This window comes from Parus major, chromosome 5, assembly GCF_001522545.3.
Source record: "Parus major isolate Abel chromosome 5, Parus_major1.1, whole genome shotgun sequence".
Lineage (NCBI taxonomy): Eukaryota > Metazoa > Chordata > Aves > Passeriformes > Paridae > Parus > Parus major.
The window spans coordinates 17503986-17530207 of NC_031774.1; the positions used below are offsets into that span (position 1 = coordinate 17503986).

The 26222-nt window shown below is 46.7% G+C and overlaps 1 protein-coding gene across 2 annotated transcripts in view; it reads left to right on the forward strand.

The window, feature by feature from the left end:
• Nucleotides 1–26222, forward strand: part of HRAS (HRas proto-oncogene, GTPase) — a 39888-nt gene that overhangs the window by 6368 nt on the left and 7298 nt on the right. Inside the window, exons 2-3 of one of the 2 annotated variants that reach the window (XM_015630054.3) lie at nucleotides 14224–14291; nucleotides 23047–23200. In XM_015630054.3, coding sequence (XP_015485540.1) covers nucleotides 23090–23200 — 111 coding nt within the window. In that variant the 5' untranslated portion in view covers nucleotides 14224–14291; nucleotides 23047–23089. The remainder of the gene's footprint in view (nucleotides 1–14223; nucleotides 14292–23046; nucleotides 23201–26222) is intronic. The other variant, XM_015630055.2, reaches the window with a different exon arrangement.

Sequence of the window (26222 nt, forward strand, 5' to 3'; positions counted from 1 at the left end):
GGTCCCACTCTGTGAGATTCCTGCTGTGAACAGCACAACCCTGCTTTGTAGAATGCAAACCTAGCAAATGCTGGTGAAAGCAGGAGATACCTCCTGCCTGGTGTGTGCATGCACACCCCTTGCTTCCTCCTCTTGTGCGCAGAGGATGAATACATAACCGTACAATATAACCTTGGTCATGCAAGGTTTCTCCCAGTCTTGTTTCTCCCGGCCTTTTCCTGATTTGCACGATATTGTAAGAGGCTAGTCGACTTTTTCTGGAGGGCTTGTCCCACTTTCCACACAGGCAGCCTTGGGCGAGTGGTCTGCTCCCTGACCTGCTTTGACAAACATGTGCTGGCTTCTTGCTCCACTGCTGGGGGAGGCAGGGTGAGGGTAAGTGCTGGGGGCTGGGCAGGGGGAGGACATCACTGTGCTGGTTGGTGGTGTCACCTCCCATCTGGCAGTCAGCGTAGCTGCTGATGGATGAGGAGCTGCACACAGATCCCTGCTTCACTTTCTGCCTCATCGTTCTCCTGGGGTGTGTGGTGGCTGTACTGAAGCCTTGGAGGGTCAGATCTGCTCTCTGTCCTCCTAAGAGTACAGCTGCATGTCCTCCATTCTGCTGTACTCAGTTGCAGCTGATGGCTCTGTAGCTATTCTGGTGGCCCCTGTATTTTCCATATATCAAGGTATTGATTCCCAAAACATATGCACTGTAAAGAAATTACTACCATGACTGTGGATGAGGTAGGAAACAAATGTGAGAGAGTCAGATCTAGACGTGGAAAAGTGCTCCAGTCCTTGCTTTTCCACAGAAACAAGGCTATGTACTGGTGTGGCTCATAGTCACAGGGACCATGTGCAGGGTCTCCACCAGATCTGGCAGAGCAGGGAGGTAGATGAAGGTGGAAATCTGATTCATGAGCAAATTATAGTCATCTGATCCTCACAATTACTGCACCTCATTATCAGGGGCCTGACAAGATACCCTGCTTCACATTCCTTCTATGATGAGCACATTAATCTGTGTTGAGTAGACATCACTTTATACCTCTGCCCCTCCTCTGTGGTGTGTATCTCAAGCAGCCAGCCTTTTCCAGTCTATGAAATGTCCAGGCTTGGCTGCCCCTCATATCTGCTAGAAAGTGAAAAATTGCCAAGTATCTACCAGTGCCTATAGCTGAGGCAAACACCAGGCAGGAGAGGAGAGACATTATTACCACCCTTTGTTTTACAGCTGGGAACCGGGGAATGAAAATTCACATTAACAGGAGCCTAGAGCAGAGCTGAGAACAGAAATTGTTGTCCTAGTCTGGCACTTTGACTGCAAGGTCAGCTTCCCATTTCCTTTGGTGACTGATGAGCATCAAAAGATTCAGCACCCAGCTGTTGACGTGTTGCTAATCTGATTTTCTGATGAGAGAAATGCTTTCTTATCACAATGAATCCTGAGAAGGTGGGGGTTTGTTTCCTTTTATCATTTCAAGCAAGGCTGTCTTGACTGTTATTAAAATATTTTAGGTGTCTGGTCTGAGAAGTGATGTGAGTGGAGGGCTGGGTTGGCAGTCCTTTGCTTCCAGTCTTCCAGGCTGTAAGTGGGGTTTGTGTCTGAATAAATGGATAGACATCCCCTGGTAAAACTGAGTGTCTTGTTATGAGCTGGAAAAACAATAAGAAGATTTGGTCAATTTAATAGAAATGTTGGAGGCCTCTGGATGGGGAATGTTTTAAAAATCAGAGGGCTTTCGGATCTTAATTTGTGTTGGTGGCAGATGACTGCAAAATGAGCAATCTCTACTGGTCATCGGCACTGAGGCACTTGTTGTGGAAAGATCTAAAAAACAAGATGAAGTTAATTGATCAAATTTTTGAGGTTAAAAAATAAAACAAACTTCCTAGGGGGAAAAAAAAAAAGGTGGGTTTCTTCAAGAAGTGAAAACCCTTTACTTTTTTTTCCAAAGCAGTTTCCGAGGCACCTAATCTAATCTTTCCAAAACAAATCTCTGGCAGCCAGAGCTCACATGTTTTAAAAAACAGTGTAGAAAGGAATGTATCGTGACAGTTTAATTTGTTGCTGAAATATGCTCACCTCTGGGGTAATTCAGAGCAACTGTGGAGAGGATGATAAACCTGTTCAGGATGGGAGGTGAGCAAAGGGAGGCTGCAGAGATGAAACCGCCCATGCAGAGGCGTAATTCCCAGGATTTAGGTTTGTCTTCCTTTGATTCTAATGGGGCTGTAGTCTGTTCAAATATTCTAAACAGGGCAGTTGTTGCTGAGCCCTTGCTGTGGCAACAAGGGAGGTTTTGGTGGTGATTCTCTGAGGGAGGTGGTAGGGAAGAGCCTCTGATGATAACCAGCTTTAGAGATTAAATGGGGGGAGGATTGCAGCCCATAAGGTACAGGTTTTGGGCATTTGTAAAGGCCCAGGGCAGCTAGTTGGATTTTGTAGTCACCAATCCAAGGATGCAAACTGAGCTGTAAAAGCTGGCTTGAAATTTCTGCTGTTTTAAAGGAAAAACAAGGGAATTGCCTTGGAAAGGGAGAACAAGGATGCTCTTGAGAAGGCTAAGGAAAGCCCTCCTGAGTTTTAATGGAAGATGTACAGTTTAAAAAGAAAAAAAGTATAGAGTTGCTTATCTAAAGTGTGCTCCTTGTGAAGAGGTGGGAAGCTGAGTGCCTAGAAGAGGGCTGGGCTTTCTCAGAGCATGCTGCTAAGTATGTGGCTTTTTTATTTATTTTTTTTTTCAAGCCTTGCAATTGCATTGCAGTGGGATTGTGAGGTCTTGTTCAGATTCAACTGAAGCTGGTTGAACTCCATTGACTGCAGTGGCTGGGATGGTGGGCAGTGCATCTCTCAGGTCAGTTCAGGTTTTCATCTCCTTTGTTTCAAAATCTCTGCACATGGAATTAGTTTATTCAATTTGCAGCTTAGAGCAATTTCAGAAGAAATCCCAGAGGAGGAAAAAAAGAACACTACCACCTGAACAGATCAAAATAATCAAATGGGTTGTGTTGTGGAACTGAGATGTGACTGGCAGCTGCTGCGTGGAGGTGGACAACCAGCAGTCACACTTTCTTAGCATGGCTTGCTCTGCTGGGGCATTGGGAGCAAGTACTGTCGGGATTAGAGTGCAGAGAGATAATGTTTAAAATCTGAGGTAGGAGCTGGTGAGTTTAGTGACAACTGAATGCTGGGGTGGAAGAAAAAGCTCTGCCAACAGTAAGTCACCCTTTCAGGGAGCTGAATTAAGCTTCTCATTTCCTTCTGAACCCTTCAGTTCAGTCCCACCATGGGTGAATGTTGTGCAGTCTCTTCCATGCTTTTTTCCCCCTGTTTGATTTGAGGGCCCTTTGTAGCAACTTATCCCCTATGCACCCTGGTATCAGGGAAGCTATTCTGTCTGCAATCCCCATCTGAGCTTAATTTTGTTGTTCTCCGTAGCATGAGAACTGATGGCTTCACAAATCTCAGAAAACCTCCTCCATCTCTCCCCTGGCCATCCCAGCAGCATGACAGCTTCATTTAACGTGTGCTGTCTCCTTTGGCTTCCTGTCCCTAGACTCATTATTTTGCAGATGTCTGCATCAAGCTCCTGTGTTGCCTGCCCAAAAGGACTGTATATCAGAAGTCATGAAAAGGAGAAGAGTCCTCAAGGCTGGCCTGTAAATCCCAAGTCTGTCTACTAGAAGAAATTGCAGTACTCTCCCATGTCCTTGACCCAGCCCTGCTGCATGTGTTCATTCTTCCCTGCCTGTCATGGTGCATCTCTTGATGAGCACAAAGCGAGCCTTGCAGTCTCTCTGGGTTCTCATGGCACAAAGTATTTGGTCCCTGGGATGTTCTCCTTTATTCACCTGCTAACACAGAGGCAGGCTGAGACCTGAAGAGGTGCCTTCTCTTCAGCCATCCCCCAAAATAATTTGGATCCACTTGGAACATCCTTACAGGGAAGGTGTTGTGAAGTTTCCTTGATGGTAAACACTTAAGGGCAGGGGCCTCTCGTCTCCCACTTGAAGTGTAGTGTTACCCTCAGGCCTTAGAGACTGAAGTGTTTTCATGTTAGCTGCAGGGTGAGATAGTCTCTCTCTGAAAAGCTTACCAGTTAAGTGCAAGATAGGGAACGTCAGGGTGCAATTCCCCTGTCCAGATGTTGGCATCTAACATCTCAGTCCCCCTGTAGATGGAGCAGAGGAAATGAGCACTTCCACCTCATTGTAATGCAGGTGGATTCCTGTAACAGATCAGACAGACTGTGCCTGTCTCTGTTCATTGATGATGGAGAGGCTCTGGATGATGAGCGCTTGTGGACATATCTTTGCTGTAGGTGAGATGAGCCCCACCTTGACTAGGTGCACTGAGCATGTTGGGGTAGCACAAAAAGGAGGCAAGACTGTTGAATGTGGTCTGTCCTTGGCTGTCTGATCTGGTAAGCATGTTCATCTTCCTTTGCTCAAGAAGCCACCCTTCACTTTGATTCCTTGCTGGCCAAGAGTGGAGGAGAGTGGTGTCATCCAGACAGCAACTGGAAGACCGAATTAAACATTTCTCAGAGGTGCTCCTAGGACAGAGCTCCAATCCTGTCTCGGCTCTGGACCAAGAGATATTTTAACCAAGTGAAGGCAGAAACTGTAGGTATGAATGGAACAGTTCTGTCCTTGGTTCATCCTTTCATACTGAGGCCAAGTAGCTGCTAACATAGGTCAAGGATTACTTGGGTACTTCTCAGGAGCTCCTGACCTCCTGCATGTGTCCAAACAGGTATTGTATTGGAGTGGGGGAAGACTTGAGACCTCTAAATCTAGAGCTGAAACAATGGCACGGGCACTTCAGATTGCAAACCAGCAGGTGATAGCAGCAGGAGCCGTCCAGAGTGTCAAAAAGGGCTGCACGTCTGGGTGTTCCAGTCTTGGTGGGTAGAACTCTTTCTGTTAGGGGAAAAAGACTTCTTCCTAACACTGAAGCACTGCTAAATGCTATATTGTGGCTTTGAGGATGATGGAGTGAATTTCTGTATGTTGTATCCCATTTGACCTGAACCTTCATGGTTTCTCTGAAGACCCTGACGTGGTCTACAGGGAGCATGTTGGAGGAGGCCTAGAGCTGTTCTTGAAGGAACTAGAAAAATGAAGTTAAGCCAACAGAAAGGAATAAAGCCTGATGATACCCTGGGGAGGATTTTCTTGACTGGCTGAGTTTCCCCTTTGATTTGGAGCACTTGTTCCATCATGCCTTTTGCTGGGGAAGAATTAGCCCGGTGGCAGAAATGCAATATACTGGGCGTTTTGGGAGTGAGAAACCTATCCGCAGCAGGAGCCCACAGAGCTTGTACTCAGCCTCTGAGTCCCTGTGCTGACAGCTGGTTGCAAGCCTGCTCAGTAGGGGATGGTGCCATGCCACAGTCTTTACCCTCCATCTCATGCCTGTGTTGTCAGCATGATTCAACGCTAAGCCCTGAAGAAAAAAAAAGGCAGTTTTATACCCTGATTTTGGTTGTTGCTAATACTCATGCTGTAATTCCCATCACTTCAGACACCCATTAAATGGTGCTCTGGAGAGTCTGTCTAGTGTGTGTGCATGCTGCAGTCACTTCTAACTTTACAATAGTGGGAAGTCTGTTAGAGATGAAATTTGTGGCTGGTCCTGGGTGGGAAACACACATACTGTGCTACATAAAAAGGAAAAAAAATACCTTATATTTCATTATACAGTATATTTTCCTCACTTCATAATGCATCTGATCTCTCCCTGCTGTCTTTCCTGGCTACGTGTCCCCACCACAAACTTTTGTACTTTTCATCTCATGCTTCTAGGGAACAGAGAGAGCAAGTATGAAAACCCTCAGGAGGTTTTAATTCAGTAAGGAAGGTGTATCAGGGCTTGCAGTTACCATACGTTTTTTCTCTGATACTTTCCCTGTTGTCCTTTCCCTCTGACCTTTGGTACAGTAAACAGCTAACAGTGTTTGAAGAGCATCCCAACAGGCACCTGGCACAGCATTGGGTCCTTGCAGCTCACGCGCATTCCTAGGTACACGCTTAGGGCTGGCCTTTTGCTGGCACCAGCCTGCTGCTGGCTGGGTGCACTGTGACAAAACAGTACTTTTCATTTGTTAATTTTTGGCACTGACAGCACGCTGGTTACCTTGTCAACAGGAGATGGTTTATAGGTCTCTGGAAGATTTTGCAGCAGTGTCACTCAGCTGTTAGCTCTCCTGCTTGAACACGTGCACGTACGGGTCTTTGAAAGCTGGCAGGAGAAACGAGGATCGATCTGTCTATACCTTTCACAGAGGTGTTTTTAACTATATGACCTTCTAATTAATTTTCCTGACTCCCTAATAACATATGTATGTAATTAAATCTAGGCAGACAAGGCTGTATCAAGCCTTGGGCATGGAAATTGTGTAATACCATCCAGTTGCCTTTTGTGTCCATGGTAGACCCAACCTTATTGCACCAAGAACTTCCTTAAGATTTTACCTTTAGGGTGGGAAGAGAATTCCCATTGTATGAAACCCACCAAAGGGTAGTCCACCAAAGGCTGCTTTGGTTTCTGATTCAGCTCTGCAAATACCATCTAATGGCTTCAGATTGGATATGAATTTGGCTGGTATTAGTTCCCCTGTGAAGGCTAGAGCAAAGGAGAGAAAACTAAAGTGGCTTATCTTAGCCTGAGTCAGCACTACAGAGTTGGGAGTTTCTGTAGATCCTAATGAAAGGTCCCTGCCTTATCTGTCTTGATATTTTGCTGGTTGCATAACTTGGACATCCCATAGATGCAATTTTTTTCCTGGGGTTGGCCCTGGTTGCCCAAGGAGACTGTTCGTTCAGATTCTCATGCTTTGCAATTAATATAAGCTTCTCAACTCTGTGTGAGAGAAAGAAAGGGAAGTGGTGCTAAGTGGTTTGTGTTTTTTTTTCCTCTCTCCGTGTTGTTGTTCTTCACCAGCTGGCTACTTTGAAATGAGCATGTTGTGGTTTTTTCCTTGAGGAGCAACGTGTTGCTACAAATTCAGCTTCGGAGAGGTTGTGGGAGCTTTTGTCCGCTGGCGCTGCAGCTGCTGCGGGCAAGGCACAGACAACACGTGGTGCTGCGGGTACCCAGCCTGTGAGCCTGGTCTGGCTGGAGGGAATGCTAGCCCAGCCCAGCAGCAGGATCCTTCTTTCCCACTGCATTCCCACACTCACTTGGTGGTGCCTGGGAGATGAGAGTCCTTGCCTTGCTCCAGACCATGCAAGAGCAGCAAAGTTCACGCCATGGGATGTTGTCAAAGGAATGAGAACCTGTTTCAAGCAAATACCTTTTCTCAGCCTCGTTTAGCAGTGGCAGCCTTATCTTAAGAGGGCTGTATGAAGTGTGCTTGTCACAGCTCTGTCAGGCACCCACACAGCTCTCAGAGATACCTTGTGTGTTCTCTTCTGAGCTACTGGATGAAAAGTGGCTACTTTAGAGGGTAAATTGCCTCCACAGGTTTAAGAAAAGGTATCTAGTTTATGCCTAGAGAGCACACTTCATGTTAAGGTACAGTGGAAAACCTTTGAGTGAACTTTATGAAGTCTGTGTTCATTGTGTTTTTCAGAATACTCTCTGAATTTGCATTTTTGTTTTGTGCTCTGCAAAACATGAGCCCCTTTGGGGCTGTAGAGTAAAGGATAAAACACTGAGTTAAAGTGTATACTTGGAGAATAAAGAATAAAACACTAGCCTAAAGTGGTGTGGAAGAGTTGTCACCCTATAAAATTCAGCCTGGGCTGTTGGCTGTGTGTTTCACAATGACCTTGGCCAATCACACTGGTGTTGTCTTATGACCATGCAGCCACTTGAAAGGGAGGAAAAGAAGGCCAACTACATGAACGTTTGTATCTGATCAGGGTTTTGACTGTTAGTTTAATTCAGATTTCCTGTTGGAGTTGACATAGTATAGTCCTGAGTTTGATCAAAACTCAGGAAGGAAGGAAAGATGAAGCCCATGGAATGGCAGCCACCACTTGGAACAGCTTCTTTATGGAAGCTTTCCATTTGGGCAAGAAATACTAACCTCAAATATATCTTCCTTCAACGCAGGTCTTCACCCTCTCTGTCCTAATCTCAAGTCTACAGGTAAAAGGCAATAATGGTAGATCCTAGAGCCTAATCAGCCTTTGATGGAGGGGATTGATAAGGAGCGAGACAAGCTGTACTGTAAGTTTTAAAGGATGGATTGTGAGGCTAAGTTGACAAACTTTCAGTCTTCTGAGCTCTATTTTTTCCTTGCTGTTGGAATAGGAATTTTTATCTTATGTTAATATACTCACATTACAGAGCATTGCAGTTTGTCTTTTTACTTGAGTGGTGCTTCAGGTTAAAGTTGTCTGGTTTGTGAGATGGTGGCTTTGTGAGGGATTTTTCCATTTTTAGAAAAAGCTTTTTGCAAACACTTGATTAATTTCTTTAATTTAATTCTGTTTCTTCAGTTGAAGTTCCTGTGTAGGAACAATGAGAGCTGTGTAGGAACTATGCCCACTACACCATGCTGTAGCCTTGTAGGTTCATTGTAGGGATACACATGGTCCTCAGGGTGTTGCTTTCTGAAAATAAGAGTATTTTAAGGGAGAAACCAAGCAGCAGTTTATTTCTGGCTAGGTGTGAATGATGTACAAGAATGAGAGACTGCTGGATCTTCTTTAGGAGCCTGGAAAAACAACACATTGTGAGCTCCACTACCCTTAAGTGAAGAGGAAGCTTTATCCACACATCACCTCTGTTCAAAATCTAACTGGTGGCTTATCTCTGCCAGGCTCCTGTGAAGGTACATGACCATGTTTGAGATCTCATAATTTGGCAAGACTGTAAAAATTCAGAGTTCAAGTTTAAGCTCTGAAGTTATTCTTCTAAGGAAAGAGAATTTTGTTGTACCAAGGATCTGAGGAGATATGGATCCACAGAGCAGAACCTCTGACTACAGATACCGTTGTGGTTCCCTGCTCCCTTAAGAAAAAAAAACAAAACCCCAAACCACCAGAACTCTGAAGGAGGTTCTTGTCCAAAGTGAAGATTTTCTGTAGTTGTTCCAAATGGCTGTTTCCTCAGGGGGATCATTTTCATAGCTTGTGTGGGATTCTTTAATCCAGCTCAAAGCCCACAAGACAGATGGGGTCATGACAAGAGCCAGGAAGTTTGCATGTTCTTATTAGACTGGATCATCTTTAACAGTGCCAGTTCAAATCACCTGTCCATTTCTTGCTTTTTCCAAACCACTGGGGAAAGAAATAAAGCCCTAGCAGCCTTGTGATATTTAGCATTACTCATACACTCTTGCAGTCTTGAATGGTCAGCAAAAGGCAAATTTTGTGGGTGTGGGTGAGCAGAATTGGAGAGGAACCTCAGATCATCCATAGCACCAGGCTCTCACTACTTGAACAGTGCCTTCTTAGCTGCTACAGTCTGTATTTATAGTAGCAGACCAAAAAAAAGCCTGAAGGTGTGGAAAGGGATGATGCAGCCACCAGTATAAGCAAACTTAGGTCTTTTGGTGCACATGCCATCTCTATGTCTTCCCAGCCCTGCCTGGAGCTGCTTTTAGTGGTATTTGCTGTAGCCCAGGAGGTAGTTGTATGAGTTTTTAGGTGCCCTGAGGTCCAGTTTTTAACCCCCTTTCCAGAGATCATGGCTTAAGTTATAAGAGCTTCTGTTCTTGTGTCTTTGCTGGTGCTTGTGGTGCTTTGCAGGGATGACCAGTTGAATAAAAGGTCAGGATTCATTCACTGGGGGCTGATGGCAAAGGGTGATAGCATTAAATACTTCCAGCAGTCAGTGATTTGCAGGTGATGTAGGTCATGTAACAGATCTTCACACACACAGCATATAGAAAATACAATAATTTAACTTGTAATAATAAAGTTATGATTATGTGCTAGGGAATTGAAGGCAGATGCTTGGATTTTTCCCAGTGGGCTGAAGGGAGGATCAGATTTAGGTTTATTTATTTATTTATTAATTATATGTTAAACCAAAGCCAAAGAACTATGAGTCAGCTTGATCCTCTCTGCTGCAGTTCCTGTACCATGGTCCCCAGGCATTGTCTAACAGATGCCTGTACCCACACAAGGCTGGATGAACCCAGAGACTGCAGACTTATTTTTGTCACCCTGTTGCAGAAACTCCTTAAGGAGGCTCTATGTATGCTTAGGAGCCAGTGGTATGGGAAATCCTCTTAGCAGAGCGTCCTGGGAAAACACTCAGCTGCTGATCCTAGGAGCAAGTTCTCTGTGCCAGCACCATATGCAATTCCTCATGGCAGCCAGATCTGTAGGGAGGAGGAAACAATTCTGCCACCTCTTTCCTTCTTCTCCTTTATGATGGCTGAGTTTTATAGTTGCTCTGCCGGCACTCTATGTGCCTCCCTGACTGAACAAAGGCATATTTGTGCTTTCAAAGGTAATGTCAGTCTGCCTTGCTGCTGTCTCAAGATGCAGAGAGGGGTAAGTGCTCCAAATGGGCTAAGGTTCAAAATTAAAATAGAGCAAGTGAGATCCTCAACCAGTGTTGATTGTCTTGGCTTTAGTGGCATCAATGCAAGGATTACTTTTTGCCCTTTCCTTAGGGTGAACCTTCAAGATTAGTTTTCAGTTATGGCTCTCAGTTGTCTGGTTCTTACTCCTTGGCTTGGTCTGTCCTCTCCCTTCCTTTGGGAAGCTATAGAGACTTGTACCTTGTCCACCCTACATGTAGATAATGGCTTAAGGCTGTCAGGGAGAAGTCATCTTTGAAGTTCTAAGTTTGCCTTCTGTGGTTATTTTTTTCAGGTCAAATACAGAACTGTTTGCATGAGCCTTATAAAGTCCAAGAATAAATCCAATGAATGGTGCTGTGTTTCTAAATATCTCTGCAATGTGTACTTCCTCAGTGCTGCAAAGCTGTGCTTGAGCAGCAAGACCAGAAAATCTGAGAGGCTGGGGGGGAGATGGCTGGACACCAGGAAAGAAGATGGGAAGCCATGCATATGCATATAAAAAGAAGTGATGTTTATAGTTTTGGCATCTTATTGCTGCAAGGTGTTAGGGAAGTCAGTGGGTTTAGAAGATAAAGATTTGAGTGTTGCATGGACAGCAGGAACAACCAGAGCTAGACATATTTCAAAGAGAAGGCTGGTGCCAGAGGCCTCCTTTTTGGCTTTTCAGATAATCTGGCAGGATGAGACCCTGCTCTGGGACCAAAGAGGGTTTCCACTGAAAAGAGTAGAAGAAAGTTTTGGGCAGTGGAGAATCCCCAACAATGTAATTGATGCCTAGCCATTGCTTACACTGCCCTAATGAAGTTACATCACAGTAATTACAATGCATTACAGTTCAAAGTTCAGAAGCCCATTTTTTATTTTCTTTGGGTTTTCTGGGTTTTTTTTTTGTTTCTTTTAGTTTTGATTTGTTTATTTTCAAATGTGCAGGAGCTTTTCCTGCTACTGCATGGGATTTGTCTGGGGTCTTTGCCATACAGAGGTTGATCTGTGATGGAGGTTGTGTTGTCATGCCTGACAGAAGGATGCTTCAGCTTAGAAGGGCACCTGCAGAATCATGTTGCCCCATTTTACTTTTCCCAAGCTGTGACTCCTCCAGCTCATGTTGCATATGTTTTGGGCTGTACTTTGCATGGTCTCTTTCTGTGCTGTCAGGATAAATCAGTTGCTGAGGCCAAGGTGTTTTAAGTGTCAGCTGTGTCTGGTCACCTGTGCTTGCCAGGGGAGTACCAACTGCATGCAGGTGTTGGTCTCTGGCTGACATCTCCTACTGAAGACATTCTTGATCTAAAGACTTAAAGTTCTTCTTCTTTCTATTTGCAATTAGGGGATTGTGTCCAGACTCCCTTGCATCTCTGTCTATTTGCTTCATGGTATTTCTGACACTCTTCCACAGGAAGATGTCATCCCTGAAGCTCAGGGCATGGTTTGCTTCCTATCTGTACCCTTTCAATCAAGCAAATCTGGTTGATGTGACTGGAGTGAGTGTTTACCCACTCTGTTGTGCCTGGTGCAAGTGAGGACCAGAGCCCAGTGTTGCTCTTTCCTCCATCAACTGTTGATGTGTGTAGAGGAACACCTAAGTTGGGCAGGGTCTTTGGAGCTTTATGGCTGTGTGCAGTGCCAAAGGCAGATCTGGATCTACCAGGGTAGTCCGAGGGACTGGAGTTGAGGGTTTCTACAAAGATGTAGGTACACCTAACCTTTAGGCATTATCAGAGGGACTTCAACCACTCTTCTGCTCTCAGCACATTGCTTATTTGTGAATCAGCTTGTTGTGTTCCAGTGTTGAGGAACCACATCTGACACAGGCTTGGTGTCTTGCATTTCTATGGTTTCTTTTCAGCCTTACTTGGCCTGCAGATGCTGGCTGCGAGCCCACCCAAATCCTGCTTGTCGTCGTTGCTGTGGACTCCCAAGGAAGCTCTGGAAGGAAACTCCCCTGGCTTTTGCTGATTGTGCAGGTCATCCAGCAGATGCTGGAGGCTGTGATGGAGGTGATGGAGAAGGCTTTGTGCTCCTGTCCCCTGCACACTCAACCACAGCCACTGATGAGCACGTGTTTCATGACGAAAGCTCGAATGCGGGGGAACAGAAATTGCCAGCTTTACCATAAGTTTCCTGTGTGACCGTCAGGAAGTCACTGAATTGTTGTGCATTCTTCATTGCAGGGTGGAGTTCCTTGTTCCTTGATCTGCTGTGCCAGTCATGTGTTTCTGAGGGGTGGGATATATGAATCTGTGTGAAGTCCACTCAGAATTGAAAGAACATGTCTCCTGTGTCCAGTTCTGTGATACTTGCAAGGCAGGATGAGTGCTTGGAGAGTGTCCCTTTGTTGCTCCAGAGCCAAAAGGAAAATGCCTTCCTTTTCAGTGTGGAGAGCTGAAATCCTCACATCTTCAGTCTTTTTTGTAGCAGGTCTGTGATGTGACAGTGATGCACTTAATTCACCCACAACAACATTGCTTGGATTTATTTTAAATCCAGACTTCTGCAGAGGGAGGGGATGTGAGCATCACATTAACAAGACTGATGTGGCTGAGATTTACTATGGGCAGCAAAGTGAGCTTTGGGTAATTCAGGACCCTAACTTTAAATAAAATTCTGCTGATCCAAACTTGAGCCTCACACCGTAACCTTTGGACATTTGTCTGGTTGTGTGTGATGGTTTCCCAGCATTGCACACACAATGCATTGGTTGGTTCTGCATGGCTACAAACCTGGTTGTGATGAATTCATTCACCATGGCTGTTGAAGAGCTGGGTTTGGAGGTCTTCTGTGGACCTCTGCCAGCAACGCTCACTGTCCCCATCCCTCTAGGCTGCAGCTGGCTGGTGCTGCAGCTGCCAGGTCCATAAATCAGCAGCGGGCTCGTGAATATCTGCTGCATAATGACTGATGCATATTCATGTCTGCTACAACATTGTGTCACCCTGCTAATAATGTATCTTGGTGAGAAGGAGAACAAGGGTCCCAGTAGCCCTGCCTCCTTGCTTCAATTTATCTCTTCTTTCTGCTGCCACCTTGTCTTTGTCTCCCTAAGATACCCCTTCTCTTGGTTTTTAATCTATTTTCCCCAGCTGCTTCTCCCAGATGTGCTAAAGCGAGCCCTGCAGGTTTGCTTTTTGCTGTGGCACCTCCTTCCCCTCCATCCCTGCTCTGCTAATAAATCAGGGTGTGTGCCTGCAAAGGCCCAGCAAGGACTAAATGAACATTATGTTTGAGCATGTAAATTAAAAGGATGACTAATAAAAATACACTGTGGAAGTATCTGGTCTTGGCTGTTCCTTTGAGCTCTGTTTTTGAACGAGCTTTTATTGGTGTCCCATTGGGAAAGGAAGAGCAAGAAGGAAACTCAGTTTTTGTCCCCATATCAAAATGGACTGTCCCTCACCTACAACTCATGTGTGGAGAAGATGCTGTTGCATCTGTGCTGCTTTACCCTCTGCCTTGAAAAACAAGGAGGAAGAAAAATGCTGTACCACCTTTCCTTGTAATAAATAAAATTTTGTAAGATATGATTAGCAGCCTGTGAAAATACATATGTGAGAGATGATGGATGGGGGTTGACTCTGCTTTTCTTCTTTCAGTGCAAGATCCAAAGGGCTGTCCAGGGAAGCTGGGGAAGCCAACTTGGGTACAAACCAAAAGTTTCCTGAGATCTGCCTGAGTCCAACACAACCAGGACTATCTGTCCCTGAAGAGAGGGATCCCTCTCATTCCTGCTCTGTATTCCTTCTTCCAGGGGGACTTGAACCATTCCCAGACGAGAGGACCCTATTTCTCTGTGGGAGCTCGTTAGCCATCCAGAGGGTGAGTGCTACATGGGCAGGAGCAGACTGGGTGGGCTCCTGCTGTCCCAGGATACTCATTTGTCTGCTTTTATGCTGCTGGCCAACAGCTTCCACCTTTTATCACCCAAAGCCAATGCCACTGACTGTCTGGAACTTTCTGCTGCAGGAGCTGTAGTCCAATAGGACATGTCCTGTGTGAACCATTCTGTTCCTGGGGACTAGAGTTCACCAATACTCTTATAAATCCTATTTTGCTCTAAAACCTGACCTTTAAAAAAATCTCTTAACCATCAAATGCTAAAAAAACCAACAAAAAGCCAAAACAAACACCTAAAAGCATTATCAAAACAATTCTTGAAACTTCCCAGATGCAACTACCTTGTTTTTTTATCCATGAATTTCCTGGTAAAATACATGTCTTAAGATTTAAAGCAAGGAGGAAGTTGAACAACCATACCTATTTCCATTACAAATCCTTCTCAGTGAAAAGAGCTTGTATGCATTTCCTGAAACCAGTTTCCTAATTTTTCTTTGTCAACAGTCATTTGGGAGGAATAAGGAAGGATAGGGAAGGGAAGGAGAACAGAAAGCTTGTAGGGAGAAGGTGTTTCTTGACTCTGGCATCCTTTTTTTGCTGTGCATCAGTAGTGCTCAGGTTGGGATTGGCCCTTTTGTGGCCCACCTTACAGCAGTGACTTCCCCCTTTCTTGTAGCTGGGCTTCAAGAGAGGAAAACATCAGAGCCTGCCCCTCTGCTTCCAGCCCTACCTGCATCTCTGGGTGCTTATCTGTGGATCAGAGCATCTGCTTCTCTGCTGGCTGCCTGTGCCCATGACCCAATTGTGATTTCATCAGGATAATTGGAAAGCAGGGCCTCTCTTGCAGCACTCTGTGCTTTCCCACTTGATCTACCCTGCCTCCCCAATTGTTTCTGCCTTGGGAAGCTGGGCTGGGGATGAACTGCCAGCTCTGACAGCCCAACACAAAGACTCAGCAGGAGATCAACAGCTTTCCCATCCAAGACTTCTGCTGGGAGCTTTTTGTCTCAGGTGAAAACCCCAGATGGGAAATCACATTGCCTGAATTTAGTTCCCAGCTTTACCACCATTGATGGCTTTGGGCCAGTCCCTTGGCTTGTTTGCATCCCCTTGCCTGTCTCTGCAGTGAGTAGGATGGTGTTTCTGTTCATGCATGGCCACCGCCTCCATCTCTAGCACTAGGTGCTCCATCGCTTGTAGCTTAGTAGTGAGATCTGAATTTGTCCCTTCTTGTGCTGTTGCAGCAGAGCCAGATGGCTGCAACCTGCCCTAGCATGATGACAGGACCGCTGGGCACGGGAGAGGCTGGACCTTTCCCCAGCAGCTTGTTGGCAGCTGCTCCTTTCATCAGCAAGAGGACCAGGCAGAACGTACCAGGTACCTTAGGAAGCCAGCCTGGAGACAGCATCTCTTGTAATTCCACACCATTATTGGGCAGTGTTTTCCCCAAAGCCTGATATTCTCTAATAGCTGTAATTGTAGAGATCCACTTACACTGGTGCTGCATACTCATCTGCTCCAAGTTTCTACTTCATTGCACCTTATATCTTGTGGGAAAATCAATACAATTTGGTACTGAGACTGGCAAGCCAAGAGAGTGTTCAGAGCCTGGGTTCATGGATGTGTACCATGTGTTTTAGCACTAAGCATTTACTGACATCTATAATGTGGGTCTTGTTTTAAAGTTTCCTGGGTACCTGTCCATCTTTTTATATACTCAAAATACATCAGACTGCCTTTCACGCATCCCATTAATGCTTATAGGTGGGATTTTAATGTAAAGCAAAGTTAAAAGTTGCCTCTTCTCTTGAGCTCTATTGTACAGAGTACCATTTGTTTTTCTGAAAAAGGCTGGGAGGCCTGAGAGAAGTCTCTTTTCCAGGGCGAGGTGGAGGGTTGCCAGCCCAGGCAGGGAAATGTCTGCCTCTGAACCACCTACTCAGCCCTGGGAGGCTGGAGAGGAGATGAAAGTGGAGGAGTCCTGGCAGTTTGCAGCCTTCTGCATCTTGACTGTGAGAGCTTTTCCTCCTTCACACTGCTTTCCCACACATATTGGTATGTTCAACACAAAGTCTTAAGTCCTAACTGCAAGATAGGAATTCAGCTTTTATTTAAGTGTCTCACATTGTCTTGACCTGCACTATGGCCTCTTCATGCCTTTGTTATCCATCTTCACCAACTTTCAGACACAACTCCAGTCTCCTCTTTTCCTTATGCAGGTTCCTCTTGCTCATGTGGATCTCAAAGAGCGCTGAAGTGTTGGATCATAAATCACAAGTGTAATTTTAAAACTGTCTTCAGTTTTTTCACATCACCAGCCCTGCCAGATGCAGAGAACTGTTTCTTGGGTGCTATCACAAGTGCATGTGATTTTTTTTTTTTAAATGGTCTTGTGTTTAGCAGTGGTGTGAGATACATAATTTGTTTGCCTGTTTCTTTCACTCTTTCTGTGGGCTGGCAGCAATTAACTCACAGAGAGCAGTGTGCATTCCCTCTGTGGAAGGTAGCTTGGAAGATTGGTTCTTCTGCAGAGACTGTAGTGGGATGAGTGACTTGGTATCAGGGAGACAAATAGAGTGGTGGTGGTGGTCAGAAGTGAAGGTCCCACTATGATTCTCAAGCATATCCCAGCACTTTCCAGAGTTTCCTGACTGTGTGCTGCTCCTCATGCCACATTCATAATGCTGGAGACATGGGCATGAGCCGTCCTGACTTACAAGTTTCTGAAATAATGGGCATGCTCATATTTCTTTGGAAAATAGCAATTTTGATGGCCTCTATTGGGTGTGGAGAGTGGGGGGCAATTCCTTCATCCAGAGGGAAGCTCATGGGTAGCTGGTTTGTTTTCTGGGTTTATTGTGTTACCGACTTATTTAGTAGTGTTACAGCTTACTTAGTTGTTTGCTATTTTGGGTAGTTATAGCTACCTGCCAATTGTTTTTCTTGGAATAAGCTGCCAATGAAGAACTTTATTAAGAATATTTACTTTTTTTAGAGGGAAAGCAAGACCAGTGTAGTCACACTCCTACTGCCAGCAGCAGGTGATTGCAAAGCTTTGTCTTTTACTTAAATATCTGACAGCTGAAGCAGGAACCAGGGAGCAGAGAACAGGTAGCAGTTTTGGAGAGAATAATACTGTCTTGTTTTCCTTTGTCCTTCCCTATTTTCCCAAGCCCTTTGTGGTTGGGTAGTCTCTGGCAGAGGGGTTGTGTTGCCAGAGGTGCTTTGGAAACTGAGGGCTGGGCCTGGTGCAGTGACCAGTCCATGCCTGTTCAAGGCTCTGTACAAAGCTGAGGCTTGCACATTGCTGCTGGGACATGTTTATGGCTGCTGTGGAGAGGCAGTCCCTCTCTTCCAGACCTGCCTATTCCTTGGACCTGCTGCAGCTTTCTGCTGTTCTTCCTCGAAGGCTTCTCCTTGAATGCACATCTGTATTTTCAGCCTTCTACATTATGTCATTCCTTACCCCTTTTCTTCCTTTCCTCTGCAGCAATATTTTTGTGCTCAGTCCCTTGGGACAGGCTGCCTTTTCCTTCAGATCTTGGAGAGCTAGCAGAGGATGGAAGAAGCCATTCTGCTCCTTTTTGGCGTTTTTTCTTTTTTTCACCCTAATAGAAGACATTTATTATCTCCAAGTTATCTCTCCAAAGCAGGGTTAATATTTGCAACTTTTATTCTCTCTTTGGCATCCCTCTCTCTGTTTTCATCTGTGAGGTGCACTGTCTGAGTTTGCAGGTATACAGCCAGCAAGCCAACAACAGGCACAATTCGTTAGATTTGTAGCTCACTTGTTGCCTTAAAAAGCAAAAAGTAAATTAAAACAAAGCATTGGATAGGATTCATAACAGAGCATCAGCTGTCCCACCTCAGTTCCTTAATCTCTTTGAGGCTGGACAGGCCACAGAGAACATCAGCTTTTTGGTCCTTGAGTGAAAACAAAAGGTGGCATTTCACACTGCTGGAGAGGCTCCTTCAGTCCCTCCACAGGCTGTGCTTTGTGATGTTGCTGACAGTCTGGTGCGTGAGAAAATGGAGGTGACCAGACAGTCACTGGGGCAAGCCAACAAAGGTTTGCTTTATCAGTGCTCAAAAATCACTGAGTAGGATTCCTGATGTGTGGGTGTGGATGACTGCTGGTAAAAGACTGGGATAAGTGTAGTTCTCCTAGAGGACTACAGACCATTTCTGTGTGCAGGGCATCTCTGTTGAAGGGAAATAAAATCAAACACAGTGGCATTTGTGGTCATATGGCTTCAGGTCACAGGGCTTTGGAGGAAAGGACGCCTGGTCTGAGATGAGCCCAAAGATATTTGCAGAGTTTAAACTGACTTCTGATGCCTTTAAATGCAGAAAATCCCAGTGGGCAGGTGCAGTGATGGTGAATGCTCAGTAATGAGCAGCTGTAAAACTTCTGGCATGGCTGGCCTTACTACAGCAGTGTTGTGCAAAGATCTGTCTCTTGACTTGTTTAGTTGGCTCGCTGTCTGTCCTGGGAGAGAAACAAAGTGATGGGAGGAAACAGGGGACACAGACAAAGCTCCTTGTTGTTCTGTTGTTGGAAGGGTGTCAGAGTCTCCCTTGCGGTGAATGTGTTGGAAACCCACCATGTATCCCTTCTGCTTGATGCCTGAGCTCTTGTTGAAACTGTAGTGCTGACATGGGATGTACTGATGGGGCCAAGCCCCTTGAGTTCCTTACCTCTGCTGAGTAAGTTTCTGGAGGCTTCACAGTCAGGTCTCCCAAACTATCTCTCTAGGCTAGAGAATAGGGACTGTGAACAAGATTGGGTTGTTTGTTGTAGCTGGATCTCTGGGTAACACCTGTAGCCTTGATGCTCAGACCTACTTTAGGTCCTAGCCCCATGACAGCTTTTGCCAAGCATCTTGGTCCTTGTTTCTGCAGGCAGGGCCTCCATGCTGCCACCCAGCATGTGCAGGCAGGGGAGGTGGTGTGCCCTCTGCCCTCACCCACGCCTCCATCCCCTCTCTGTGAGACAAAGGTAGGATGTTGGTCTCCATCGGGGCTGGGTGCTTGCTCTCCCTGCTTCCTGCACAAGGCTGGCAGATGGCTCCTGTTTGCTGGAGCTGTGTGGCTCTGACTACTGGGCTGGGAGCAGCTGCTGCTGCCAGGCGGAAGCACTTGGTGAGGCTTTCCTAGACAGTTTTGAACAGGAGCCAGGAGCCCTCTCGCTACAGGAGAAAATCCACGAGGTCAGGAAATGCAGCAGCAGCTCTGGCTCCACGCTGGGGCTGTTGGCGTGGCACGCGGATCCCAGCCCTCCTCTTCCCAGACGGTGCTCCTGGAACTGCTCTCCTCCTTGCTGTCTCTCTCAACTGTTGCTTGACAGCCCTGTGTGTGGCTTTTGGAGGGTGTAGTAGTAGAGTGCTGCAGAAGTGATAAATTTGGATAGAGAAACACTATATGGTGACCTGGATCAGACTTTCAGATCTCAAAGAGCTTGAAGAAGATGGAAGAAGCATTGCTCCTGCTCTGTGTGGGACTGGGAGGCTGTGCTTTTGTGTTTCCCTCTGTTGTTTTGTGGTCAGCTGTGTGTGGGCTCCGTGTTGGCTGCTGAGCAATAGAAACTGGAAATCCTCGCATCAGGAGAAGCTTTCACAACCACCAACAGGCTGTAAAGCTCCATCCGGTGTGTCACCAGCATGAAAACTGGGATGTCTGTTACCATCTCTCTGATGAGAGCCCCACTCTTTCTCCCCTGTGTCTATTTTATAGAAAGCCAGAAACACTGCTTTTGGGATGGTTTTTCCTTGAACCAGCCCCTATGGTGGTGGTGGTGGTGATGTTCCTGTGGCACTGAGGAACAGCCACCCCTGTGTTGAAACTACGGGTGCATCAAAGAGCAGCCTTGCTCTTCCCATGCTCAGGAGCAAAAAGTGTGACGGGGGAATTACGAGATGGTGTTAGTAAGCTTAAGGATAGGACCAGTTGCCCAACTCTGTGGCAAAGTTTGGCCATATGGAAATCTCTGCTTCCCCTGCAGCCTTTGGCCAGGCTGCTTCTTCTGTGGGATTTGCCCATGCTCTGGTGTGCAGTTGGGTCTGCATGCTGCCCATGTGAGGAGCTTGGACTGGGGAAAGGAAACAAGCTCCCCTGAGCATTGATTTTAGCCCACATTGATTCAGGCAGCTCTCATGCCCAGAGCTGTCCATCATTCCCCATGCTCTCGCTCTGCATTAGCACATGTTTTGCAGCAATGGTATGGAGCGGGTAGGTTGGACCTGCCCTCCTTTGCAAGCTGCAGAATCTGTCCTGCCACTGCAGGGGTGAGGATGGCAGAGTAGTGGAGAGTTAGCTGAGGTGACAGCACCTTGGAGGGATGGTGTCAGTGAATAAACACCAACATTGCAGAGGTCTTGTATGTAAATTGTCCATGTGTGGGCCACAAGCAGGGAATAGCAATAGCTCCTTTGCCCTCCTCATTTTCCCTGCCTCTCGGGTGTGTGAGGGGCAAGAAGATGTGGATTTGTGTTCCTGTGGAGGACCCAGGTCTTAAAACTCTGTGCTAAGGTGGTGATAGGCAGGGCTTGCTGGTGTGTGGCTGCCCCTCTGCTGTGCAATGGAACTCAGCTGGGGTCTGGAGCAGGAAGACATTTAAGCTGATGTGGGTGACCACCTTGTCCCCTACCTCCTGCTGCAGTGTGTACCATAAAGCTGCTATGGCTGTGTGGGCTGGGGGGTCTTCCAAAGGAGTAGGCAGTGCTTTCCACTGAGGTGGTCTTGAGGGAGAACCCTCTCCTAGAGAACTTATGTCTTCTCCTCCCTGAATTGAGTCAAAGCTTTCATTGCCTTAGCAAGTCCTACAGGCCTAGGCAGTTGTGCTGTTTTCCTTGAGCATCTTTGTGGCAATTGCTTCATCATCAATATCAGATGCAGAGCAAAGTCCTTGTGTTTTGCTGGGGGTTGGAGATCTCCCTGCTCTGTAATAAAAGGCGGGAGCTGGTCACAGCACTTCTTCAGACCCCCCAGGACCCCTCTGTGGTCAGCTATGAGGCTGTTTGCTGAAGGAGCGATCCCCCCCAGACAGCTGTGCTGCTGGAGATGGCCAGTCAACATTTGCTCCTCAGTCCCCTTTTCATTGTGTCTCTTCCCAGAGAGATCAGAAGCCTGGGGTGAGGATCTCTCTTGTCCCTGAGAAGTAGTGCATGTGAGAACATCATAGACGTGAGGGCATGCAGAGTAACGTGTGTGCAGAGTCAATTAGTGAGATCACTTGGATTCTCTCCTGAAGCCTTGCTTTCAATCTGCAGCTCCTTCCTGGCTGCCAGAACAGAGGCACATTGGACTTTGAGGGGAAGCAGTATCACTTTCAGGTAGGCACCTAGGGTATGGCATTATCTGCACTTATTATACCCCTGCCATTCACTTGGCATCATATTTATTACCTGGTTGCTCTTTTGCTCCTTTTCCCTTCTTTAGGATTCTGGATGCTGAGAAGGGTGTGAGCTTTGCTTGCCTTTCTGCTATCAGATAGCAGCTCAGGAAAGGGCTTTGGCAAGAGGTGATTGCTCCTTCCTCGAGATGGAGATGGAACTGTCTGGGGGGTTTAGGGTTAGTCAGGTGGGGATTGAAGGCAGAAAGTTCTGGCCTCCTTGCCATTAGATCTTTGCTATATTAGCAAATGCATCAGCTGTGGTCTGGGTCTAGAGCAGCCTTTGCTGGCAGTTTGTAGCAACTTCCAGAGTTTAGGAGCAGGGCTGGCAAGCCTGGGGAGGAGGAGGGTGGAGTGATTTCACTGTCTGGGGTGGGAGGGTGGAGGAGGGGGTTTTAATCCCTGTGAACACTGAAGTGTTTCTGACAAGGGGAACTGTGAGTTTGTCTTCCTGCTACCTGCTGCATTTTGTGTGGCTTCCCCAGAACTTGCAGATGGTGGTTGAGAATGAGTATCTGACCCTGGAGTGACTTTCAGTAGGCAGGGCTTGCAGTCCAATGAGGGTGGATTTCTATTTAAACCTTTGGGGTTTTGTAGTCTTCCTGAGTTAGTTCCTCTTTCTCAGCAGACTTGGAGCAGAAATTTAAGGGAGGAGCTGGGGAGATGTGAATCTTCTGCTGCTGAAGGGCCATGGGAGGTACTGCGGAAGTGTGGTTTGCTCATCCTGACCCTAATCATCGTTGTCAGTCAGCACCTTTTGTGACAGCATCTCTTTTCCCCTGTTGGGTGTGCCAAATTCAGCTCAGGGAGCAGGGATGCCCCTTCTTCAGTTCTTATGATAGCACCACCATTAGCTAGAGGACAGGCAGAGGGTGGGGATGTGCCACTGTTTCAACTCTGCTGTGTGGTTTGAGGTTTAATGCAGCTTTGAGAGTGAAGACATGGAGCATATTTGGGCAGGGCTGGACCTTTTTCCCTACTCTTATGGGAATTGACATTCCAACCTTGTTGTCCAAGGGTTTCAAATTTATCTAAAGATTTCAGATCGTCAGCTTGAGATAAGGTAAATTGGGGACAGTGCTGGGCACTTCTGCAAAATCAGACTTCTTAAACTGGTTACTTTAGGGGTTGATGTACACAGCCTGTACCTCTTGTTTTCTCATCAGTAATGCTCTTCTACCTCCTGAAGTTTGCTTAAGTAACCTGTGAAGTTTGCATCCAGACAGTCAGGCTGAAGGATTGCAACAGACCACAGGATAAGCAGATTTTTTTTATTTGGCTTGATGGATTATTTTTCCCATTTTAAAGTAACCTCTCTTAGCATAGTGACCATGTTTGTCCTTGCAGGTGGTGGTGCTCCTGGAAGTCCTGAGCTGGGGTCAGCTGGAAGATGACCGAGTACAAGCTGGTGGTGGTGGGAGCAGGTGGTGTTGGGAAGAGTGCTTTGACGATACAGCTCATTCAGAACCATTTTGTTGATGAGTATGACCCCACAATAGAGGTAAGTGGCTCTGGGCATGGGGTCAGTCTGTCTGCACGTTTTTGTCTTCCTTTTCTCCACCTCATCTCCAACCCAGAGCATGCTCAGTTTGGTCTCAAGTCTGAACTTGAGCAGGGATGTTTCTCTGCTTTGCAGAGCTATTCTGAGTCACTATGTGTGTGTTCAGAGGTCGCAGTGACCGACTTAACATCTCCTGCAGAAGGATAGTGGTGTCTGCTGAAGAGAGGTGACATGGGAGGCAACAGAGGCTGGCAGAGCAGGGCAGGGGCTGAGAGGCAGCACAAAAGTCTTCCTTTCTGATGAGATGACAAAATAGGGAGGGATTAAAGGTTTAGAATTGAAGAGCCATTTTGTGCCTGTGCTTCCATTTCTTCTCCCGTGAAATTAGAGTAAATGTATTGACTTTTTCTGCAGGATGTTTTGAGCTTTACTGATGAAATGGGTTTTATCAGAGCTTGGTTGTATTATGTATGTCTTGCAGTTTGAGCGAGACGTGCTGAGCAGTTGAACTACCGTGGCTCCCAGAGTGCTGCCTCTGCTTCTTCACAACGAGTTAAAAGTGTGATGTGTGTGTCTCAGTCGGTGTGGATGGCAGCACTGACCTGTCTAGCTCAGCACCCTGCCTGAAGAAGCAGGCAGGGACCCTGTGGTTCTCACAGGCTGTGTGGGGGCAGATTGGGATCCAGTCTTCAATATCTGTTGTGCTATTATTATTTTCTTTAATTTTTCAAAAATATATTCCATTCTCTGTCTGCTTTCACCATAATTAGCCACATGCTAATTAGCCTCTGCATGACTGACACCTTTGTTGAGTGAGATGTAGGCAGGAGCCACTGCTCTGCACAAGGAGTAAAGTCCACCCTAAGAAGACAAATTGCAGCTCTGTTATGCCTCTTGGACAATAACCTCCCTGTCTGCAGTCCTAAAGGATTCTTTACCAGATGCGTATAAATGCAGCTGTGGTTGCTGCAGTTATTATTATCATAATGGCTAAAGGCCCCAGCTGGGATGAGAAATCTATTCTGGTAGGTGTTGTCTTTGTAGTCCCCACCCTGAGGAGCTTACAACTTACATAAACAAGCAAGACAAGGCTTGGTAGAAAGGCAGAAATAGTCTTACAATCCTTCAGATGGGAAGGAGAGAAAGCACTTAAAAAGCACGTGCTATTACATCATTTGGCCAAGGTCACCTAGAAAGTTCATGGCAGAGACTGGAATTTAATTCAGGGCTCCTGAGTCTCCTTGCTTATGGATGCAATTGCCTTCGTCCCCAGCTCCTCTCCCCTTATGTGGCTGTCCTCAGTATTATTGTATACTTTTCGCAGAAACCCATTCGGGGTTGATTTTGGCAAAAGATCCTCTCATGGAGAGTAACCTCCCTGGGGAGACATCTGCATAGTCTCTCTTGGACCTTAGGTGGGCAGATGCAGCTCTTACCCAGTGATGTGTTGGGTTTTGGCATCCTGTGTTTTTTATCTCCAGATGCCTGCTCCTTGTACGTACCCTGCAGGGAATTTTCTCCATGTAAACAGGCAGCAGGGAATGTAAACCTTGCATGGCATTTCCCAGCACACCCTCCTCACCCTACCCACTTCTGCAATGCTCTGGGAGATGCTTGCTCTCTCCTCCACTGTTCACTCCAGCCCCATTCTGTTCTTCTCCTCTTCCAAAAGCTGCCACAAGCTGCTCTTCGGCCCTCTCACCGTTGGTACTTTTCCACCTGTGGGTACCACCAGCCCTGATGCCTTTGCAGTTCCCTTGGTTGTACCCTGCTTCTCCTGGTCCCCTGGCCAACTACTGATTCATTTCAGGGTGATTCCTTTTAATTATGCTTCATTTTATGGGGATTTAAGAGACAGAGAGCTACCTGCTAGCCATCCAAATGTGACCAACAAACCACCTTCCTGTGACTAAGCTGCTTTGGATTGTGCCCAGGAGCTGACTATGACTGTTCAGCCAGCTAACAAGCAGCACAGCAATGCTGAAACGAGCAGGATAAAAGCGGGGGAAAAAAGTGGATACGTGCATGGAGCAAAGGCGTTGCCCATCGCCCGCATGGATTGAGCACAGACAAAGGGGGGTGCACGCAGATTGGGGTGCACTGAGAAGATGCTCCCAGAGCAGGAGGTTTGGAGGTTTGTCCCCTGTCTGGAGCAGAGACTCTGACTGGGTGTCACCCTGACACCCTGTACCCTCCTGATTCACGTGTGCAAATGTTTGGCTGTGTAACTCAACACTGTCCACCCCACTACAGCACACTCTCACAGGCCAGCTCTTGCGCTGCCAAGGATCTTAGGACTTTTGTTTTGGGAACAGGAGGGCCAAGGCAGCAAGGAAAGGTATGCCACTGGCATTGTCCCATGGTGAATAAGCAGGGATGGAATAAAGAGTTTCACTGTGTTGAGAAATTCTTTGGTTCATCTTCCAGCTCTTAGCAGCTAGCTACTAATGGCTTCCCAAACCTCTGGTCATATCCTGACTGTAGTGCTTAGCAAATGGGCCTCTTGGCCTGGTCCCCCAGCACAGCTGGGATGCTCCCAACATCTGCCTGGGATCTTGAGTCTGAACCCCAAACATGTTTCTGCTGCCTGGCACTTCGCAGCTGGGTCTGGCTGCATTCCCCTCTGCTCATGGTGGGGTGGGACATGCAGGGCTGCAGAGGAGCGCTGAGGCTGCAGGCTGCTGGTGTGGGCTGGTGGCAGCTAGCCCTGCAGTGGCAGCCATGTCACCTGGGTATGTGGCAGGGACAGCTGAGCTGACATCCTGAGCTTCCTGGGGAGTGGGAGGTCAAATGAAGCTGTACACAAAGTGTTGATGGGGAGAGCTTGTCCCCTTCCTTTGCAAAGCATCTTCTGCAAGATTGTTTGATGTCTCTGCCTTGTGAGCCAGCTGGCTGGCCTTATGGGTAGCCTGTTGATGCCCTGGGCTGAAGAGTGGGATCTCTTCTTTGTCAGCATGCTGGGTGCTGGTGAAACATCCTGGAACTGTGGAGTTGGCAATTGACTGTGAACATGTGTGCTGAG